The sequence below is a fragment of the Pteropus vampyrus genome, unplaced genomic scaffold (genome assembly GCF_000151845.1).
Source record: "Pteropus vampyrus isolate Shadow unplaced genomic scaffold, Pvam_2.0 Scaffold24, whole genome shotgun sequence".
In the NCBI taxonomy this organism is placed as follows: Eukaryota; Metazoa; Chordata; class Mammalia; order Chiroptera; family Pteropodidae; genus Pteropus; species Pteropus vampyrus.
The window spans coordinates 2,138,952-2,159,121 of NW_011888805.1; the positions used below are offsets into that span (position 1 = coordinate 2,138,952).

The 20,170-nt window shown below is 33.4% G+C and overlaps 1 protein-coding gene and 1 pseudogene across 1 annotated transcript in view; one reads left to right on the forward strand and one right to left on the reverse strand.

Moving 5' to 3' along the window:
* The window catches only part of STXBP5 (syntaxin binding protein 5), a 156,354-nt gene that overhangs the window by 124,965 nt on the left and 11,219 nt on the right, over positions 1-20,170 (reverse strand). Inside the window, exons 3-4 of the mRNA XM_023528328.1 lie at positions 3,582-3,663; positions 445-545 (exon numbers count right to left, since the gene is read on the reverse strand). Of these exons, the coding sequence (XP_023384096.1) occupies positions 445-545; positions 3,582-3,663 (183 nt within the window). The remainder of the gene's footprint in view (positions 1-444; positions 546-3,581; positions 3,664-20,170) is intronic.
* LOC111737194 lies at positions 7,111-7,226 on the forward strand (annotated as a pseudogene).

The window sequence follows — 20,170 nt, forward strand, 5'->3', positions numbered from 1 at the left end:
ATGTCCATTAATGAAGACTGACTGAATAAATTATGGCACTTCCATCAACAGAATATTATGTAGTTATGAAAATGACTAAAGCAGATTTAAATGTGCCAGTATGAAACAATCTATCAGATAAAGTTACAGAAAGACTATATAATGCCTCCCCCGCAAAAAAAAGAAAAGAGCTATACAGAGATTTTTGCTTATATACACAGTCTGCAAGAATTCCTAAAAGAACACAAACAAAATTTATGCAGTTGCCTCTGGAATAGAAGATGTGTCTGGAAAGGAAGGTAACTTGTTTTCACTGGATATCCTTTTGAAGTTTTGAATTATTGTTTTTGACTGTGCATAAAGTCCATCTCAAAAAAAAATAAGATCGAAGAATAAAATTCAAAGAAAATGTTTTAAAATATAATAGCAAATATCCTATATATAGGATAAGTAAGAGATTCTTACCTTTCTCTGCAAAATTTCAGAGAATGTAGTATGGCAGGTCTCTTTTGACGTAAATTCCATAAATGTAAGGTATCATCAGCCAAGGCACTCACAAGAGCTCCCTTAAAAATAAAGTGTAATATATTTTATATAGAACACATTTTACAAACATTAAAGCTAATAAGGATCTTCCAAAAAATCTCCTTCCCAAACTTTGAAACTTTCAGCCAATAGATTTAGTTCTGAGAAACATTTGCCTCACTCGAATTCTACAGCAGATGTAAAACAATGTATTGTGCGCATAAGCATGTGTACAAATGTTTTAAATTCTTTAATAATTTAAAGTGTAACTTAATATCTTATAAACTAAAATTATTCTAGGGTCCAGTTGAATATTATGGTTGATTACTAGCTATGTAAAATTAGAGATCAGACTATAAGTTACTTGGTCACTACTTCCTTGACTAAAATAGCAAAATATGATATGAAGTAACCTTCCCATTTTATTTAGCTTAAGATAAATCCTTATGAATGTACTATGCTTAAATCAAAATTCTACTACTAGAATGACATGGAAAATAAAGTAGCATTCAACACATTGTAACTTCAATGTCCAAATAGTTGAAAATTCTGACTTAGAAAGTTAAAACATCTGATACTATGATACTATTAAGTATGGAGAAGATAATCTCTAGTAGTATGTGAGAATCCCACAAGGGGCTCAGTTTCATCCCAGACCTGACGAATCAGAATTTTCAGAGCAAGAACTTATGTAGGTGTATTTTTAAAAATTTCCAGAAATGATTCTGATACATGAACAGAATTAAAAATCTCTAGACTAAGGCTGATTTATTAAGACAAATGAATGTTTTTCCTCAAAAGAGTAAGGTACTTTTCTACACAGAGAATAAGACAAAAGATGCTACATGAAGAATTTATATTAATTTCAAAAAAGATTCGCAATTCTAATCGTTAATATTATGAAAAATCTTAAAATAGCCCTCTTAAATTAAGAGAGCTTCTCATTCATCCAAGAAAATTAAAATAGCTCTGAAGACAAAATTTACATTAAATGATCTCTCCAAGTCCTTCCCACCTTCGAAATTCTATGAGGGCTATTCTGTGTAACTACTCCTGCTACGACATGGCTACTGGAAAGCAGAAATACTCTCCCTTTCACTAGAAAGTATATTCTTATCGATATCACTTTGAAGCTGAGAAATTCAAAGGATTCAGGTTATCAAAGATTTGCACTCTTCATTCTTATTTCCACTGTAGTTTCAGACCATGTCAGCTTTCTCAAGACATTTGCCCCATCTTAAAATCTCAGGGAAGAAGTGAAGATATAGAGCCAAAATGGTAGTAACAGCTGATCCCTGATGGGGGAGCCTTTACCTATATATAGTTTTCCCGAACTGAAAGCAAATAGTTACTCCCAAGTGTCAGATTTCCATAGCTGTCCCCATAAGCATTTTTTAAAACAGCAATGTCATTTTTAAGTACTTAAATGTAACACTCAAGCATGTAAAATAAAATAAAATGGTTATTTTAAAGAACTTTGTGATGAATCCTACTGACAAGAAAAAAAATCCTGTAATATGAATAACGACAGCATAAACTACTTAACGTTTCTAAAACTTAAGTGTATAAGTAATCAATTTGCAATATGTTATTTACATTGGCTCATGTACTGTTTTAAAAAATAACCTTAACGCAGGTATAAAGATGGAGAATAGGTTAGTGGTTGCCTCAGATTAGAGACTGAGAGGAGGGAAGGAAATGTAATTATAAAGAGGCAGCCTGAGGACATTCCTTTACAGTGGTGGAACTGATCTGTATCTTTACAGTGGTGGTCATTACATGAATCTATGTATATGGTAAAACTGCACGAAACTACACACACACACACACACACACACACAATCGAGTGCATGTAGAAATGGCTGGTGAAATCTAAATAAGGTCTTTGTTAACAGTACTGGATTGGTGTCAATCTCCTGATTTGATACTGTACTATTGTTATATAAAATGTTACTATGGGGGAAACTGGGAGAAGGGTACACAGGACTTCTTTATTTTGAAACTCACTGCTAGTCTAATTATTTCATAATAAAAAAAAATTGAAACAGTAAAAATAATCTTGAGTCCTCTACATGTGTTTGACAACTTTCTATAATTCAATTTTTTTTTTTTTTTTAGCATTTTACAATTTTAGGCTATTATACAGTCCTACATAGAACACTGGTTTTTGAAAAATGCTTCCTCTGACCCTGAAAAACTTATACAACTGCATATTATTTGGATCACAGTTTTGCTGAATTTTTCTATTATCATCCTTTGTTCTTTACACCCACAATGCCTCTCTTAAATCTGATATGAATAAAATATTCATCAAAAGCCAGAGGTACTGAGTAATTTTTTTTCTCTCACACACACTGAAGAACTTACTCCATCGAACCCAAGGACTTAGGAGAAAAAGAACATCCGCACTCTCCTTACATCTAAGGACAGCCAAGCCTTTTCTAGAGTAATTTCTCTTTCTTCCTTCAATGACCAGCTTTTCCTGCCTGTCGCTACTTGTGGTAAACATCTATTCTCAGAGCTGCTCATACTTTTTCAAAACCTACAAACACATGGTTTACTTTGCTGATAAAATGATGTTTCTCGAGCTTCTTCCAAATTTTATACTCTACCAAAAAGAAAGGCATCATCAATTACTTCAACAAATAAATGACACAACAAGAACTTTGGACGATAACCAGTTTCTAACGGATTTTGTTTTCCTGGTTGTATTTCAAAACAACTCATCAGAGAAGTACATTTTGTAACTGATAACACACATCATCTTTAAACAATATTTTAATATAGATTTTTATGTTATGTAATTTTCATTATCCCTAAAATAAAACTTAAATGATACACACTGTACCGAAAAGATTTACCTTATCTTATTCTATTTGTAATATTGTTTTGAGAAACAGCTTACATTATTTATGTAACTGTCCATGATGATGCCTGAAAATGAATTACTATTATCTCTGACCTAAAAGAAATGTTTCTGTTAAAATATTTAAATAAGAATGCATGCAAGAAATCTGAAAGATGAGATATGGCCTTATTTCATACATAACTATGAGAGATTAAAGCAAGTCACTAACCTCATTAATCAGGAACTGGAGCTGGATTACTGCAGCTCCACTGTCATGTTGGCAATAACATTCCACTCCTGGACGACCAAAGCTGTCATCAATTTCATTAAGGAGTTTGTGGTGTGTGTGGGCTTTTTATAGAAATTATATAATAGACTAACAAATATTCCAATGACCTGATATTCAATACACACTACTTACTGAGAATCGAGACTTAATGAGGTCTATTACACACTAATCAGCTAGTTTCTTTTGGAAATCAGAATGCTCAAAGGTCCAAAAGAAATAAGAAAACTGTTCCTTTTAGAAAAAAATAAAGTATTAAAAACAGCAATATACAGAACCAAAATAATATATATTTAATACAATTTACTCTGGCCAAGTTTTTTTATTTCACTTAAAAAGAAGAGAAAAGCATCCAATTTTGCCCAAGTCAGCAAACAAATCTGAAAAGTAGACAAATGCCATTGTGGAATATTGCTCTTAGGACAATAATCTTTTACTGGCATTTTTCATTCTTTTATGTCATTTTTAAATAGTTTAGGCTAAAAATATAATGAAAAGGAATTGCTGAGTCACATAATCTATCCATTTTTAGTTTTTTTGAGGAATCACTATACTGGTTTCCATAGAGACTGCACCAGTTTGCAGTCCCACCAACAGTGCACAGGGGTTCCCTTTTCTCCACATCCTCACGAACACATGTTGCTTGTTGACTTTTGGATAACAGCCATTCTGATTGGTGTGAGGTAGTATCTCACTGTGATCCTGATATGCATTTCCCTGAAGATTAATGATGTTGAGCATCTTTTCACATGTCTGTTGGCCACGTCTTCCTTGGAGAAATGTCTTTTCGTGTCTTCTGCCCATTTTTTGATCAGTTTTTTTGTTGTTGTTATTGAATTGAATGAGTTTCTTATATATTTTAGATCTCAACCCCTTATAGGATATATCATTTGCAAATATAAACTCCCAACCAGTGGGTTGCCTTTTTGTTTTGTTGAAGGTTTCCTTCACTGTGTAGAAGCTTTTTAGTTTGATGTAGTAGCATGAGTTCATTTTTTCTTTTGTTTCCCTTGCTAGAGGGGCATGTCCAAAAAGATATTACTTAGACTGATATCAGATACTATATTTCCTATGTTATCTTCTAAGAGTTTTATGGTTAAGTCTTTAATGCATCGAGTTTATTTCTGTATATGGTATAAGAGAGTGGTTCAGTTCTCCCAATACCACTTGCAGAAGAGACTTGTTACTCCAGTTTATTTATCTGAAGAAAATGAAAACACTAATTCAGAGATAAATGCACCCCTACATTCATTGCAGAATTATTTACGATAGCCAAGATATCAAAGAAGCCTAGGTGTCAATCAATAAACATAAAAAAAGATGTGGTGTCAATCAATAAACAGATAAAAAAAGATGTGGTATATACCTATGTAATGGAATATTATGCAGCAATAAAAAAGAATAAAATCTTGCCATTTGCAACAACATGGATAGATCTAGAGAATATTATGCTAAGTGAATAAGTCAGGCAGAGAGAGACAAATACCTTATCATTTCACTTACATGTGGAATCTAAAAACAAAACCAAACCAGACTTATAGAAACAGAGACCAAGGTAGTTATTATCCATATTTTACAGATAATAACTCTGATGCTCAAAGAAGTGATTTTTCTCAAGGTTACTACTGATTTGTTTCCCTTTTCCTTTGGATAGGGTAGTACTGTGCTGTAGCTAGCCCTGAAAGGTTCTAAAACTAAAAAATCCCTATGAATTGGGAAAAATATTCATAATAAATCATTACTTCATAATAACAAAAAGTTTAAAATTAAATTTTAAAGAATGAGCATTGCTTATATATAATCAAGAGATATTAGTGTAGAAAGAACACAAATTTCAGAGCAGGCAGTTCTCAATCCTGGCAGTATATCGGAATTCCAGTTCTACTAAATCCAAATTGCCTGAGAAGTCTGGGTAGGTACTTTTTTGTTTTGTGCTATAGAAACATCCGAGGCACGGTGAGAAATACGACCTCTACTTCCACATCAGTTCATGTACCAGCTCTGCTAGTCCTTGCTGGGACCTCTCAACTTTCTTCTTTATAAAATGCAGATACCTATCTAGTTTAGCTTGCAGAACTGTGGTGAGAATTAAAACTATATAGAGTATATTCACCAAATGGTGGTAGTGGCCATTATCCTTATTTAGCACAATGCATTTATTGCTTTAACAAAAACTAAAATTACCTTATAATGGATATATCATGGTATAAGAAAGAAAAAAATATCAACTCCAAATATACTAAATCACAAAACAATGTCATAGATGCAAATATTCATATCTTTCATACCTATAGTGATTATTGCTTCTTGCATATACAGTTCTTCCTAATATGGTCATTTCTGAGTTAGTTAATAGTTTCATTAGAAAATGACCAAACACTAAAATAAAGATCTGCTTGCTAAGTTATTCCCATTTATTATGGCTATGTTCACAATTAAATGAGAAAACAAAACACCTGAAATGAAGAAAACCCAAAGGAAAGATTACATATTGAATAATTCAGCTGTTTGTTAAATGGAGAGAAATACTTATTATTCTGATTTTTCTCTTTTATGTATGCATGAATCAATTATAAGGCAAAGCCAAAATAATAAGGGTACACTGAGTATTTCTTGGTGTCAATATATCTTACCTTCTAATTCTGAAGTCCAATGCATTCTTTTAAAAATGATGCAATCTTCCTATCTTAAATACCTTTATTCTAAATATTTCTACTGCTTACCCTACCGAGAGCTATGATACCTACCTAATCCTACAAGTTATTTTTCTGGATTAAACTAATTAATTTATCTGACCCATGACACATGCCAGCTATCTCCTGCACAACTACACTTACGGTTTTATCCAGACAAGTATCATTATGGCTCCTGAAATGGAGCTGCAGAAGGCCAGGTTAAAACAGGCTGGGAGCAGAGTCTTTGAATGCAAGCCTCTGAATTTAGACATAATCCTCTAAGTAAACAATAGGGAGAAAATAAATGTATAAGGGAAAAAATAACAATGAAACTATCAAGTAAGAATAATCAGTAGGAGGTATGCAGGACAGATAAGCAGAAAGAAAGACCAGAGCCAATAAAACAATATATCATCAACTCCAAGTTCACAATAAGCATTCATCCAATTGCCTAAATAGTTCTCTCTTTTATTTCTATTTTTTAATTATTTTGGCTGGAAAGGGATGGAGAAAGGAGGAATTAAGAGGCATATCATAGCAGTTAAGATTTATTAAACATGTAACATGTATCAAACACTATATATGTATTACTTCACAAGAGTATCTCTATTATAAGCCCTGTTTTTACAAATAAGAAAACTCAGATACAAGGTTAAATAACTTGCCCAAGAGCCATATAGCTAGTTAGTATGAAAATGAGGTTTGAGGACATGGTTCCATAGTGTAGCGGTTGTTAGCACATTTGCTTTACACACAGAAGGTCCTGGGTTCGCGGCCCTGTGGAGCCACAGTCCACAGTCTACAGTAATGCCATCCTGAACAAGACCGACATCTGATCTCGGAAGCTAAGCAGGGTCGGTCCTGGTTAGTACTTGGATGGGAGACCACCTAGGAAGACCAGGTGCTATAGGCGTAAATAATAATAATAATAATAAAAAATGAGGTTTGAACCCAGGCAGTCTAACTCCAAAACATATCTCACCATGCCTTACTGCATACAAAAAAGAGCCAATTTTCACATGTAAATGTCATTTCCTAACTTATTTTAAGTCATTTAAAACTGGAGAATGAACACAGAGGAAATATTTATAATCAATATTTTGCACCTGAATACATATCAGACTAGTCTAATAATATACAACTAGACCAAATATAACCTTAAGTAGCAAGCAAACATCATAAAACCAATTAAGTATAAACAATCTGTCAATCAAAAATTTTCTTCTAGACCTATTTTTGATGTTATATATACCTATTAATTTTAATAATGAAGCTCTATGGCCCAGCAGAAGGTCCTGGGTTCTTCTGCTAGAGTTCTGTATTCTAATTCTAATTGAAATTTTGAGATGGCTTCCTTTAAAATATCTTAATGTGTAAAATGATCAGCAAATAAACATTTCGGAGACTACAGCTATGTGAGAGGAACAGTTCTTAGCAAAGGTAGGTAAGATATTAAAATAAGTAAACAACACTATACTCAAAAAGCTTACAGAATCAGATACTATATTATATTAAAGGACAAAAACCACATGCTCAGTGGACTAAAAAAAGTCTTTGACAAAATCCAACATCCTTTCATGATAAAATACTCAATGAGAAGGGAACTTCTTTAACCTGATAAAAGGACATCTATGAAAAACCCATAGCGAACATCATGTGTAATGCTCAAAGACTGAACACTTCCCTGCTAAGCTCAGGAAAAAGATAGGATGTCAATGCTCTCCACTACTATTCAACATTATACAGAATGTTCTAGCCAGAGAAAACACACAAGAAAAGTACAAAGTGTTCAGATTGGAAAGGAAGAAGTTAAACTACTTCTATGCATAGATGACAGGCTCTTTTATACGGAAAATTCAAAGGGATCCACTTAAAATAAACTATTAGAACAAAAAAATGAGTTCAGTAAGGTTTGTACAACACAAGATGAATATACAAAAATCAATTGTACTTCTATCACAGGCAATAAACAATCTGAAAAGTGCAATTAAGAAAACAACTGAACTTATAATATCACAAAATAAAATACTTAGGCATAAATTTATCCAAAGAAATGGAGGACATGTACACTGAAAACTAAAAAACTGAAAGATCTAAGTAAATAGAAAGACACCCCATATTCATGAAACAAAAGACTTAATATTGTGAAGATGACAATATTTACCAAACTGATCTACAAAATTAATGCGCTCCATCAGAATCCCAGTTGTTTGCAGAAATTGACAAGCTGATCCTGAAATTCATATAGGAATGCAAGAGAACCAGAATAGCCAAAATAATCTTGATAAAAAAGAACTAAGTTGGAAAACTCACACTTCCTCAATTTCAAAACTTACTACAATTAAATGACAAAACAAATGTTATGAAATTTTACAGTAATCAAGACAGTATGATATTAGCACACAGCTAGATATATATAGATCAATGGAATGAACTGAGAGTCCAGAAATAAACATTTAAGATCACTTGACTTTTACAATGATATCAAGACCATTTAATGGAGAAAGAACAGTCTTTTCACCAAATGGTGCTGGAACGACTGGATAGCCACATGAAAAATAATAAATTTGGACCACTATTTCACATTCTATACAACTATTAGCTCAAAAGGGAACAAAGACCTAAGAGCTAAAACTATAAAACTCTTAGACGTAAACATAAGAGGAAATCTTTGTGACCTCAGATAAGGCCAAGGTTTCTTAGATAAAACACCAAAAACACAAGAAACAAAAGAAAAAACATATAAATTAGACTTCATCAAAATTAAAAACATTCATGCTTCAAAAGAAACCATCATCAAGAAAGTGAAGATAATCTATGGAAAGGGAGAAAAACTTGTGAACCATATATTTGATAAAGACTTAATATCCAGTATAAATAAAGGTCTTTTAAAACTAAACAACAAAAAGAAAATCCAATCCAAAAATGGGGAAAGGATATTAATATACATTTCTCAAAAGGAGAGATGCAAACAGCAAAAAAATTACATGAAAAGATGTTCAACGTCATCAGTCACTAGGGGAATACAAATCAAAACCACAGTGAAATACCACTTCAGACCCTCTAGTATGACTATAACAAAACAGACAGACAATAATAATGGTTGGTGATGATGTAGAGAAATTAGACCCCTGATTATTGTTGGTGGGACTGTAAAATGGTGCAGTCGCTCTGGAAAATAGATTGGTAATTTCTCTACATTAAACAGAGTTATCATATGGCCCAGCAATTCCACTCCTAAAAATATAAGAGGGGAATGATAACATACATACACAAAACTTCTACACAAACGTTCACAGCAGCAATATTCATAATAACCAAAAAAGAAGAAAATCTAAATGTCCATCAGTGATGACTGAATAAATAATATGCAATATATTTATATAATGGAACATTCAGCCATAAAAATAAACACAAATACACGCTAAAATATGGATGAACCTCAAAAACATTATGCTAAGTAAAACCTAGTCATTAAAGATTATATATTACATGATTGCATATATATATGAAATGTCCAGAATAGACAAACCCATTGGACTAGAAAGCAGATAAATAGTTGTGAAGGACTGGGTAGAGGGGGTAAGGGGGAGTGACTACTAACAGGAATGGGGTTTCTTACTGGGAGATAATGAAAATGTTCTGAAATTAAAAAGTGTTGTTTGCATAACAGCATATAATGAAAAGCACTGGCTTGTACACTTTGAAACAGTGAATTTAATGGTATGTAAAAATCTCAATAAGGCTGTTATTTAAAAAACAAAAAATCAGCTTGTATGAATGATAAATAATACATATAAATAGGTAAAAATAAAAGACTGAATTTAACGCAAAAACAATGATTGTAATTATTAATGAAACAAGTTAAAACATTATATTCTTAAGTACACCACTTTTTCTATGGGACTTTAAAATATCTTTCATAAGCAATGAATGAATTTAATTAGCAACCTAAATGAAATGCAGCATAGTAAGGAGGACAAAATAAGACTACAGTAGAGCATTTTTGCAATTAAGCTCCTATTTCTTTCTGCCCTACATTCAACTTTTAAAGATTTTTAGTTCATTCAAGATTTAAACACATGAAGTATTTAAGATGAGAAACAACAAAGAAAAATGCAGTCTCTTAAACAAATAAGAACTTCGGTCATATAAAAAAGGTATGATTTTAGAAATACATATAAATAAAAATCCTAAGAAAATAGCTTTCTTTTTATAGATTACCATTTATATTTTCATCTAATAATTTAAATATACATTAATCCTTAAAATATACTGATGAAATTATTCAGGAAATTCCCATTTTAAATTATAACAATTTGGTTCAAGATAGTAAGCTGAACAAATAAATATGTTTGCTGTCACTCTGTCCCAAAAACCTATTAAAAAAGTACAGCCAAAAGATAAAGAACTTGGAAAAAAATACATAATATGAGAATTATTTTAGAAGACTTTAACATTTAACAGGAGAAAAAATATGGTTTATCAAAGAAATAATGAAAGAAAATGTATTTTATTTAGTTTCTGAAGAATATGAGACTTCGGATGGAAGATAAATGAAATGAAACCCACACCCAAACACACCACTCTAAAATCTTAATACTTGAACACTTAAAAAGAAGATTCCATAGGCTACCAGGAAAAAAAAAAAAAAAGAAAAAAAAAGAAAAGAGGTCACCTGCAAAGGACAGACGATCAAACCAGCAAACTTCTAACACCAGTTGCCAGAGAGCAATAAAGCAACACTCTCAGAGCTGAGGTACAGTAGTTTTCCATTTAGAACTCTACATTCAATCAAACCACCAGAACAGTTTAATAGAAGACTTAAATATGCAAGGCCTCAGATACCTTATCACTTTCTTAGGATGCCATTGAAGACTCTACTCCAGTTAATCAAAGGAGGAAACAAACAAACAAAGCAATGACATGGGATCTAGGAAACAATGAATTCAATCCAGAAAAAGATGAAGGAAAAGTCCAGAATAGCATTGTGGCTGACATCAACAGCTAAACAGCACTGGTCCAGATTAAAGAGGGACAGGGTTCCAGAGATGTGACTCTATCCTTGAGAAGCCCAAGGAATTTAAGCAGAGGATGAAAGCAGCCATTGTATCTGGGATTTCTACTGCATTATCCATTCAGCTATCGATGGACACCTAGGTTGCTTCTACACCTTGGCTATTATAAATAATGGATAATTTTTCACAGTGACACATCAGTATTCTTTGACATTATTTAGTAGTATTTAGATTTTAACTTTGTAATTGAAAAATAATCACATTAGAGCTGAATCTCTTTAAGACTTATACCATTAAAAATAAAAATAAAAAGAAGCAGGCAATGAGACACCAGCCAGTGATTAAGTTGTGAAAATATAGCTCCTAGGCAAATTTTCACTGCTGTCACTACCACCACGTATTATACACATATTTTGACAACCTCTATTTTTATAAAGAATGTAATAATATCAAAACTGGTAGATACTTAGTAATTAAGATTTTAAAAGATTATATATCTTCTCAGAGAATCTGTTCATCAGTTCCTGTCAACAAGGAAAAGGCAAAGTACTGACATTATTCCAATCTCTGTAGAAGTGACAGTCAATTTTCCAACCCAGAAATGGAAGACTGGAGTACGTATAAAATGGAAAAGAGCTGGAGAACTTTGATATCCTGTGCCGTTTCTGAAAATACATTTATATCTTGCAAAGTTTAAAGATAAGAATGTGAATAAGTGATTAATAAGTTATCCTATTATACATTTATAAATTATACATTCAATCATATAATACTCTGTGAAAATTACTTTCTTTGAGCAGATACTCTGATAACAAACCAAGACTTTTAAACTCTTCCTTCCTGCTGCAGTAAAAAAAAAAAAGTAAACCCAAGAGCATGATTTTAACCCATCAGAAACCCCAAAGACTTGTTACCATTTCTTTTAGTACATTCTTATATTTTCAGCAAACAGGGTAATTCACACCCCCTCCAGTATTCTAGTAAGCCTTCAAGGTGTTGCTACTCTGAACTGGCTTACAGTTGATGGATGATTTTTATTTTTAATAGTATGAGTTTTAAAGAGATTCAGCCATAATGTGATTATTTTTCAATTACAAAGTTAAAATCTAAATACTACTAAATAATGTGGTCAAAGAATACTGATGTATCACTGTGAAAAATTACCCATTCATCTATCGATGGACACCTACGTTGCTTCTACACCTTGGCTATTGTAAATAATGCTCCAATGAACACAGGGGTGCATATATCTTTCCAAATTAGTGGGGTGATGGCATTGTAAGATCTAAAAATGTCCAATCACTACATTGTTCACCTGAAACTAATAGAACAAACACTGTATACCAACTATACTTAAAAAATAAAAGGCAATGAAAAAAAGAATACTGATGAAAACATTCTTAAAATTGAAAAGAGGATGGGATTTAGCATCAGACCAACTCATTTATCCTACTCAAGATAATATAACCTGTTAAAAACAAATAAAATTTGTAAAGCAAGAGATTAACAGGAAAAAATTGAGATCAGTAAAATGATCTGTGATAACTGTAAGACATCGATGTGGGGCTAGTTTTCTCATCTGTGAAATATTTCGCCTGCCTCCTTCACCTGATCAGTGTTAGGGTCACTTGCAAGTTTAAGACTAAACTTTTCGACTTCATAATTAGACTGCAACATGGTCATTTTTTATTGCTGGTTCTCACGTCCAGAAGTAGATATACTGCTAGAAAGGGGACACCATAAATCAAACCCGAACTCCAGGTCCTTTCCATCTTCATATACCTTTTGTACACCAGTTTCACAGTCCTGTCTCCTCAGGTAATGGTAAAGCAAAGTGTCGACTTATTCCCTCATGCTCATACTACACATCTCAAGATGTTATGATTACTATAAAATAGTATCCTCTCTATACACACTGTATTGAACATGCTTATTATCTACCATCTGCCAACTAAGAACACTGCTACTGTTAACACTGTTGAACATTTAACCAGTATTTCTCAGTTCTAGTTCTATGAGAATCCATGGAGATTTAAGATTAAAAAAATTACACATGTCAAGCCCCATATCGGACTCACTGAATCAGAACATCTAGAGAAAAAAATCCAAGCATATGCTTGGGCATTTTTTTCAGCTCCATGAATTATTCTAATGTACAGCCACAGTTGAGAAAAACTGGAAAACCTTGTGGCATAAGATTAAGCATTGCCTTCCACATCATTTCTATATACATAAATGATTCATTAAATAATTTCTCAGACTTCCTTTCTTCAAATGAAATAATTATCATAGGTCTTATTTTCCAAACTTGTAATAATTTGCTATTTATATCTGAACTAGCTTCTACTCAACTTGAAATATGCTCAAAATAAAAACTTAAGTCTTCACCAAAGTTTAATACAGTGAAGAACATTTCATTTTTTATGTTATGACCTATGAATGTATTTGCAATACAAAGTTTTTACTTACACTTTTATAGTAGAGTAGTCCTATTCTATACCTGAAAATCATCAATTTTAAAATATTTTTAAATATTTTTTTTAACCTACAAAAATTAATATAGTCTTCCAGTTTCTGGTCTAGCACATAAAAAATTTGGAAGTTGCCATTTCGTTCTAACAAATGAAAGACTGAGCAAACTAAAAACCAATAATTCATCTTATATCCTTAAGACAAGTGAGGTCACATGGCAAATCGTTGCCTGCAAAACTGCAGAGACAGGCCAACACAGAGCATCACAACTTTCTAAAATAAATTAACCAGCAGACACCTCCACAGGAATCAGGGCCAGGGTAGGAAAACCTCAACTAAATTGATGATTTGCTGGAGGCTTAAAGTAGACAAGTCCGAGAGTCAGAAACTCCAGAGAGACCAAGTTATGGAGGAAGGGGTCTCCACACCAGGTTCTCACAGTATCTGAGAAGAATCCCCTCCTGCTTCCACCAGGGGGAGGGGAAAAGCAACCATTCTGACATAAGCTGGAGCATTCTGGTCTTAACAAGCTCTGCCCTCAGGAGAAGCTAACCAGAGCCAAAACTTCTGGGGTTTGTCAGAGCCTAACTGACATGGGGGAAAGGATATGCCCAATTCGAATCCACTCTAGTCATCCTAACTCATGGGACGGAGGGTAGGTATTATGGGTACAATACTGAGATGCACCTCTGAAGTTCACAGTGACAGGCTCACTGGAAAGAATAAGATGGAATCACAGGACTACAGAATGTTGCTCCCCCACATACACACCCCTTACCACCAAAAATGAATCTGGATACAGACTTTACACCCTTCAAAAAAATTATATCAAAGGTGGATCATAGACTTAAATGTAAACACAAAACTATAAAACTACTAGGAAGTAACAGAAGAAAACCTAGAAGACCTTGGGTATGATGATGACTTTTAAAATACAACACCAAAGGCACTATCCACGAAAGAAATAATTGATAAGCTGGACCTTATTAAAATTAAAAACATCTGGTCTGCAAAACACAATGTCAAGAGAAGACAGGCCATAGACTTTGAGAAAATATTCGCAAAGACACCCCTGATAAAAGACTGCTATCCAAAATATACAAAGAACTCTTAAAACTCAATAAGAAAACGACTCAATTAAAAAATGAGTCAGACACCTTAACAAACACCTCACCAAAGAAAATATATAGATGGCAAATATGCATTTGAAAAGATGCTCTGCATCATGTGTCAGTGGGAAAATGTAAATTAAAACAAGAAGATACCAGTAAAAACCTATTAGAATGGCCAAAATCCCAAACTGACAACATCAAATGAGATAATGTAGAGCAACAGCAACTCTAGTTCATTACTGGTGGGACTGCAAAATAGTATGGCTACTGTGGATGACAGTTTGGCCGTTTGTTACAAAACTAAGCATACTTTTACTATATAATCTAGTAATCACACTCCTTGATATTTACCCAAAGGAAGTGAAAACATATCCACACAGAAACCTGCACATAGATGTTTATAACCATATATTTCATAACTGTCAAAACTTGGAAGCAACCCACATGTCCTTCAGTAGGTGAATGGATCAACTGTGGTAAACCCAGACAATGGAATATTATTTCACACTAAAAAAGAAATGAGCTACCAGCCACGAAAAAAACAGGAAACTTAAATGTATATTACTAAATGAAATAATCCAATCTAGAAAGGCTCCATATTATAAGATTCCAACTATATGACACTGTAGAAAAGACAAAATGATGGAGACAATAAAAAGATCACTGGTTATGAGTTAGGGAAGAGGAAGGGATGAACACAGAGAGCACAGAGATGTTTTTAGAGCAGTGAAAGTATTCTGTATGATACTACAATGGTGGGTACATATTATACATTTGTAAACATCTACATAATGTACACCAAGAGTAAACCTGATATAAACTACGGGATTTGAATTATTATGATGTGTCAATAAAGATTCACCAGCTGTAACAAATGCACCACTCTGGTCTATAATGGGGGTGGCTATGCCAAGTGGGTACAAGGTATATGAGAAATCTCTGTAGCTTCTGCTCAATTTTGCTATGAACCCAAAACTGCTCTAAAAATTAAAGTCCATTAAAAAAATTAATATATTAAGAAAGGAAGCTAGACACATCCTCATGATTTTATAAAGGTGGACATACTTAATTTTTATTGCTGATTCACAATTCTATCATTCTGTTAGTCTGCTATTTAAGCAAAACTACAACATGCACTATTTCGGCAGTAAAAATGTGACCAAATGCTAAAATTAACTGTGAAAGATACATAGGTCAACATTCAAAACTTCCTTAACACAACTCTAACAATTTACAATAAATGTCCAAAGGTATCTGAAAAATTAGGTCAATCGACTGCTTTCTTTTCACATGAATGAAACAAACATCAAAACAAAAAAGTAATTGCAGCACCTAGGCTAATATATGATTACGGTATTAACTGGATTAAAATATATCTCTAGTTACTTCTTCCACTATTATTTTGACTAAGAACTTATTATTATTAATAAACAAATTAGAATGGCTGAAAAATATACATTGTTATTATTTACTGTTTTGGAGTTAGGACTGTTTCTGAAGGGATCAAAATGAATTATATTTATTATTGCAGGCTATTCTTTAGAATGGATTTTGATATATAAATACTTTTAAATGAACCACTTGCTCAGTCTGCTATGAAATACAGTCATAAATAATAATGGTCTGGGTTAAAGATACGAAAAGAACGTACATTCTCACATATCAAGTAAAAGCCATCTTTTATCCCAGCAACCATTCTCAGATGCTTAATGTCTAAGCTCTTTTCTCAAGTACGAAAAGTGAATTTTAAAAGAAAAATACAACACATTATGACAAATATAGTACAAAGATGGAATAGATGGAAAAAATCTGTTTCAACACTTTTTTCTCCTTTCAAAAGACAAAAAGGAAAAGTACACAAAAGGAAAGCAATTTAGCAGAAAGTACTGCAATAGTTGATGCCACTAGATTTATAGTCACCTTTGGCAGAGTACCGCTGTGAAAAAAGACAGAGGTACTGCTATTACCAGAAAAGATTATGTACTTTCAAGAAAGGGTAGGATTAATCACTCTTCAACAGACAACCTCACCAGGAAAAGCATCAAAGTTCGAGATAGCACTTACTGAAAGGAAAACGTGAGCAAAAACTACTATAAAAATGTCCTTAACTTCAAAAATAAAACCTTATTATTTAACAATATCTACCATATCATTTCTAAGACTATATATTTTGCAAAAACATGTGTTGAGCAAACCTTAATTTTCAAGTGAAGTTTATAAAACCAAAATTATCATCTATTTTTTTAGTCAAAAATCTTTACAATCTCTCTTGAGAATCTAAGTTATTATAGATCAATACTTATTTTTAAATCATAGTACCAATAAATATAAAGTGATATGCTCAGCATGTCATCTTTCATTTATCTGTCTTATATAACAACTTCCAAAAGGACTAACACCAGTTAGAGAAATAGAATTAAGTAGAAATTAGCCTTACTTACTGAATACAATTATATCTATTTTTACTGTTCCTGGAAAATGATGCAGTAAGCAACTACAAATATTTTTTGAGAAGTGAACATAATTTCAGTTTCCAATTAAAGTACCACATACAGTCTTTCCAAAAGGGGGTATACAATATATCTGACTCTAATGAAAGTAACCATGCACTCAAATTTGCTTTTAAGAGCTTAATAAGTTTTTTTTTTTTTTAAATACATTATTTTTCAGGTTGTTTTCTTCCACAAATGAAAATGAATTATTTTTACCAACATTTGTAGACATCTAAGAAATCAAAATATTTTAGTAAAATGCTTAGATACTATTAAAGATAATAGTGAATGTTTCTAATTATATCAATTATCTCTATGTAATAATAAAATATTGAGAAAAAGCTACAAATGCAAATATATTTTTACTTAAAATTAGGAACTAAAGGTCTCGAACAAGCTGAATATTTTAGTAACAGAACTGATTCCTGAATTGTCCCCAAAGAATGCCTAGTTAAGCAACTTTATTATCATACAAATTAGAATTCACCAAAAAAATAATGCCTCTTGCACAACACATACAAAAAAAATTTGAGTATACAGTGGTACTATGTATCATTAAGAATTACTTATCCTTTCTTAAAATATTTTTCTATTTATGACTAAATGCCATATTTAAACTGATACATAAGTGTAATTTATGAGACTATAAAAATATCAGTAGTAATTCCTTTCCAAACATTCCTCTCCATACAATTTAAAAGCAAGGCAGCCTGATAAACTAAAGCAAGGATTGCCAAACTTTGGTTTGTGGGACAAATCCAGCCCACTGCCTGATTTTATAAATATACTTTTATTGAAACATCTATATGCCTTCCATCACATATCGTCTATGGCTGCTTTTGTGATACATTGGCAGAGGTAAATAGCTGTGTCAGAGACTATTAAGCAAAAATATCTACTATCTATCCCTTTACAGAAAAAGTTGCTGACTACTGAAGATTTAAATCTTCATTACTTCAAATACATGCACATACCTACCTTTCTTCTATATAATCTTTAGCAGAGAAAATATTAAGTTGATCATTTAAGAACCTGTATATACTGACTACTGCCCAGTTTCTGGACTCTTGATAAGGCAGAGGATATTGGTTGATTCTGATTTACGTTGCTTTGGACCCCACTGCATATTCTCATGTGCTGTAACATTTCTGAGTTTATCTTAAAATCCCAATCAATAGTATAGCTATAATTTCTAAAAGGTTTAGTTTTACACATTTTATCCCCACATAATATTACTTATAAAGAATAGTAATGTAGAAATTTAGATTTCAAATGCTGAGTTACGAAAAAGATGGTTACATGGGTAGAAGTGGGGATGGAATTAAAACAAAAATGCATCAGACTTCCGATCGAGATGTCAAAGTAGGTAAACGCTGTGCTTGCCTGCTCTCATGCCACATCAAAATTACTACTGAACTACAGAACAGCCATCATTGGGAGTCATCTGTGGTCTGGTTGAACCTAAGTCCAACAACTGGGAACATACATAAGAGGCCACCTGGAGACTGGTAAGAGGGGCAGACTCATGGAACGGGCTTGTCCCACATCCATGTGTGGCAGTTGAGAATTAGGAGGGACAGATATCTCAGCTGTAGAAGTGCTCTTAGAGGAGCCAGGGGACCCAGCTCCACAACAAGCTCCGCAGCCCAGGATTCTAGTGCCGGAGAGAGAAGCCCCTACAACTTCTGGCTGTGAAACCCAGAGGAGAACGTGGCTGAGTGAGATGAAGTCAATGGAGTCCCAGGCATTCCTCTGAATGCCTGTGCGTGAACATACTCACTGATGGACTCATTCAATCTGGGCTCCAGCTCTGGGGAAAAAGCTCAAAAAGCACCAGGGATGTATGGGGAGGAACTGAATTATCTGGTTTTGGGGGCAAGGGCTGGAGGGGCAGTTTTCTCCCAGGCAGAAATGCTGGAAGAATCCATTGTCTTTGTTGAGAACCTCTCTAGTCCCTGCATGCAAACACAGGTGCCTATCCTATCTGAGTTGTCATCATCCTAACACTGGTCACCCCACCCTGCTGATTCTGAGACCCTGCCCTACACAAACTGGAGGTCCACTGAAGCATCATGCAGTGGCTGCTCCATACAAGTGCCCAGTCTTGGCTCATGCTATGGATCTTCCTAAAATCTCTCAAAGGTTCACAAACAAGCAGCCTTTGCCTCAGCGTGCCCCATACCTCTTGCTGAGCAGCCTCAAGGGAAGACTGTGCCACTGGACCCCACAGGATACCTACTACATAAGGCCACTCTACTAAGACTGGAACACATAGGAACCCTACCTAATACATAGAAAAAACACAAGGAGGCAGCCCAAATGGGGAAACAAAGAAACATGTCCCAAATGAAAGAACAGAACAAAGCTCCAAAAAAATAACTAAACAAAATGGAGACAAGCAATCTTCCAGATGCAGAGTTCAAAACACTGGATAAGAATGCTCAATAAACTTGGGCTTAGAGTAGATGAACTCAGTGAGAACTTTAACAAAGAGATAGAAAACAAAGATGAAGATAAAAAAAAGAAACAGTCAGAGATAAAGAATATAATAACTGAAATGAATACATTAGAAGGAATCAACAGTAGAGTAGATGAAGCAGAGGGTCAAATCAGTGATCTGAAAGATAGCAGAAAACATCCAATCAGAATTGCAACAAGAAAAAAAAAATGGAGCCTCTAGGACATCAAGCATACCAACATTCGCATCATAGGGATACTAGAAGAGAGAACAAGGAATTGAAAACCTATTTCAAGAAATGACTT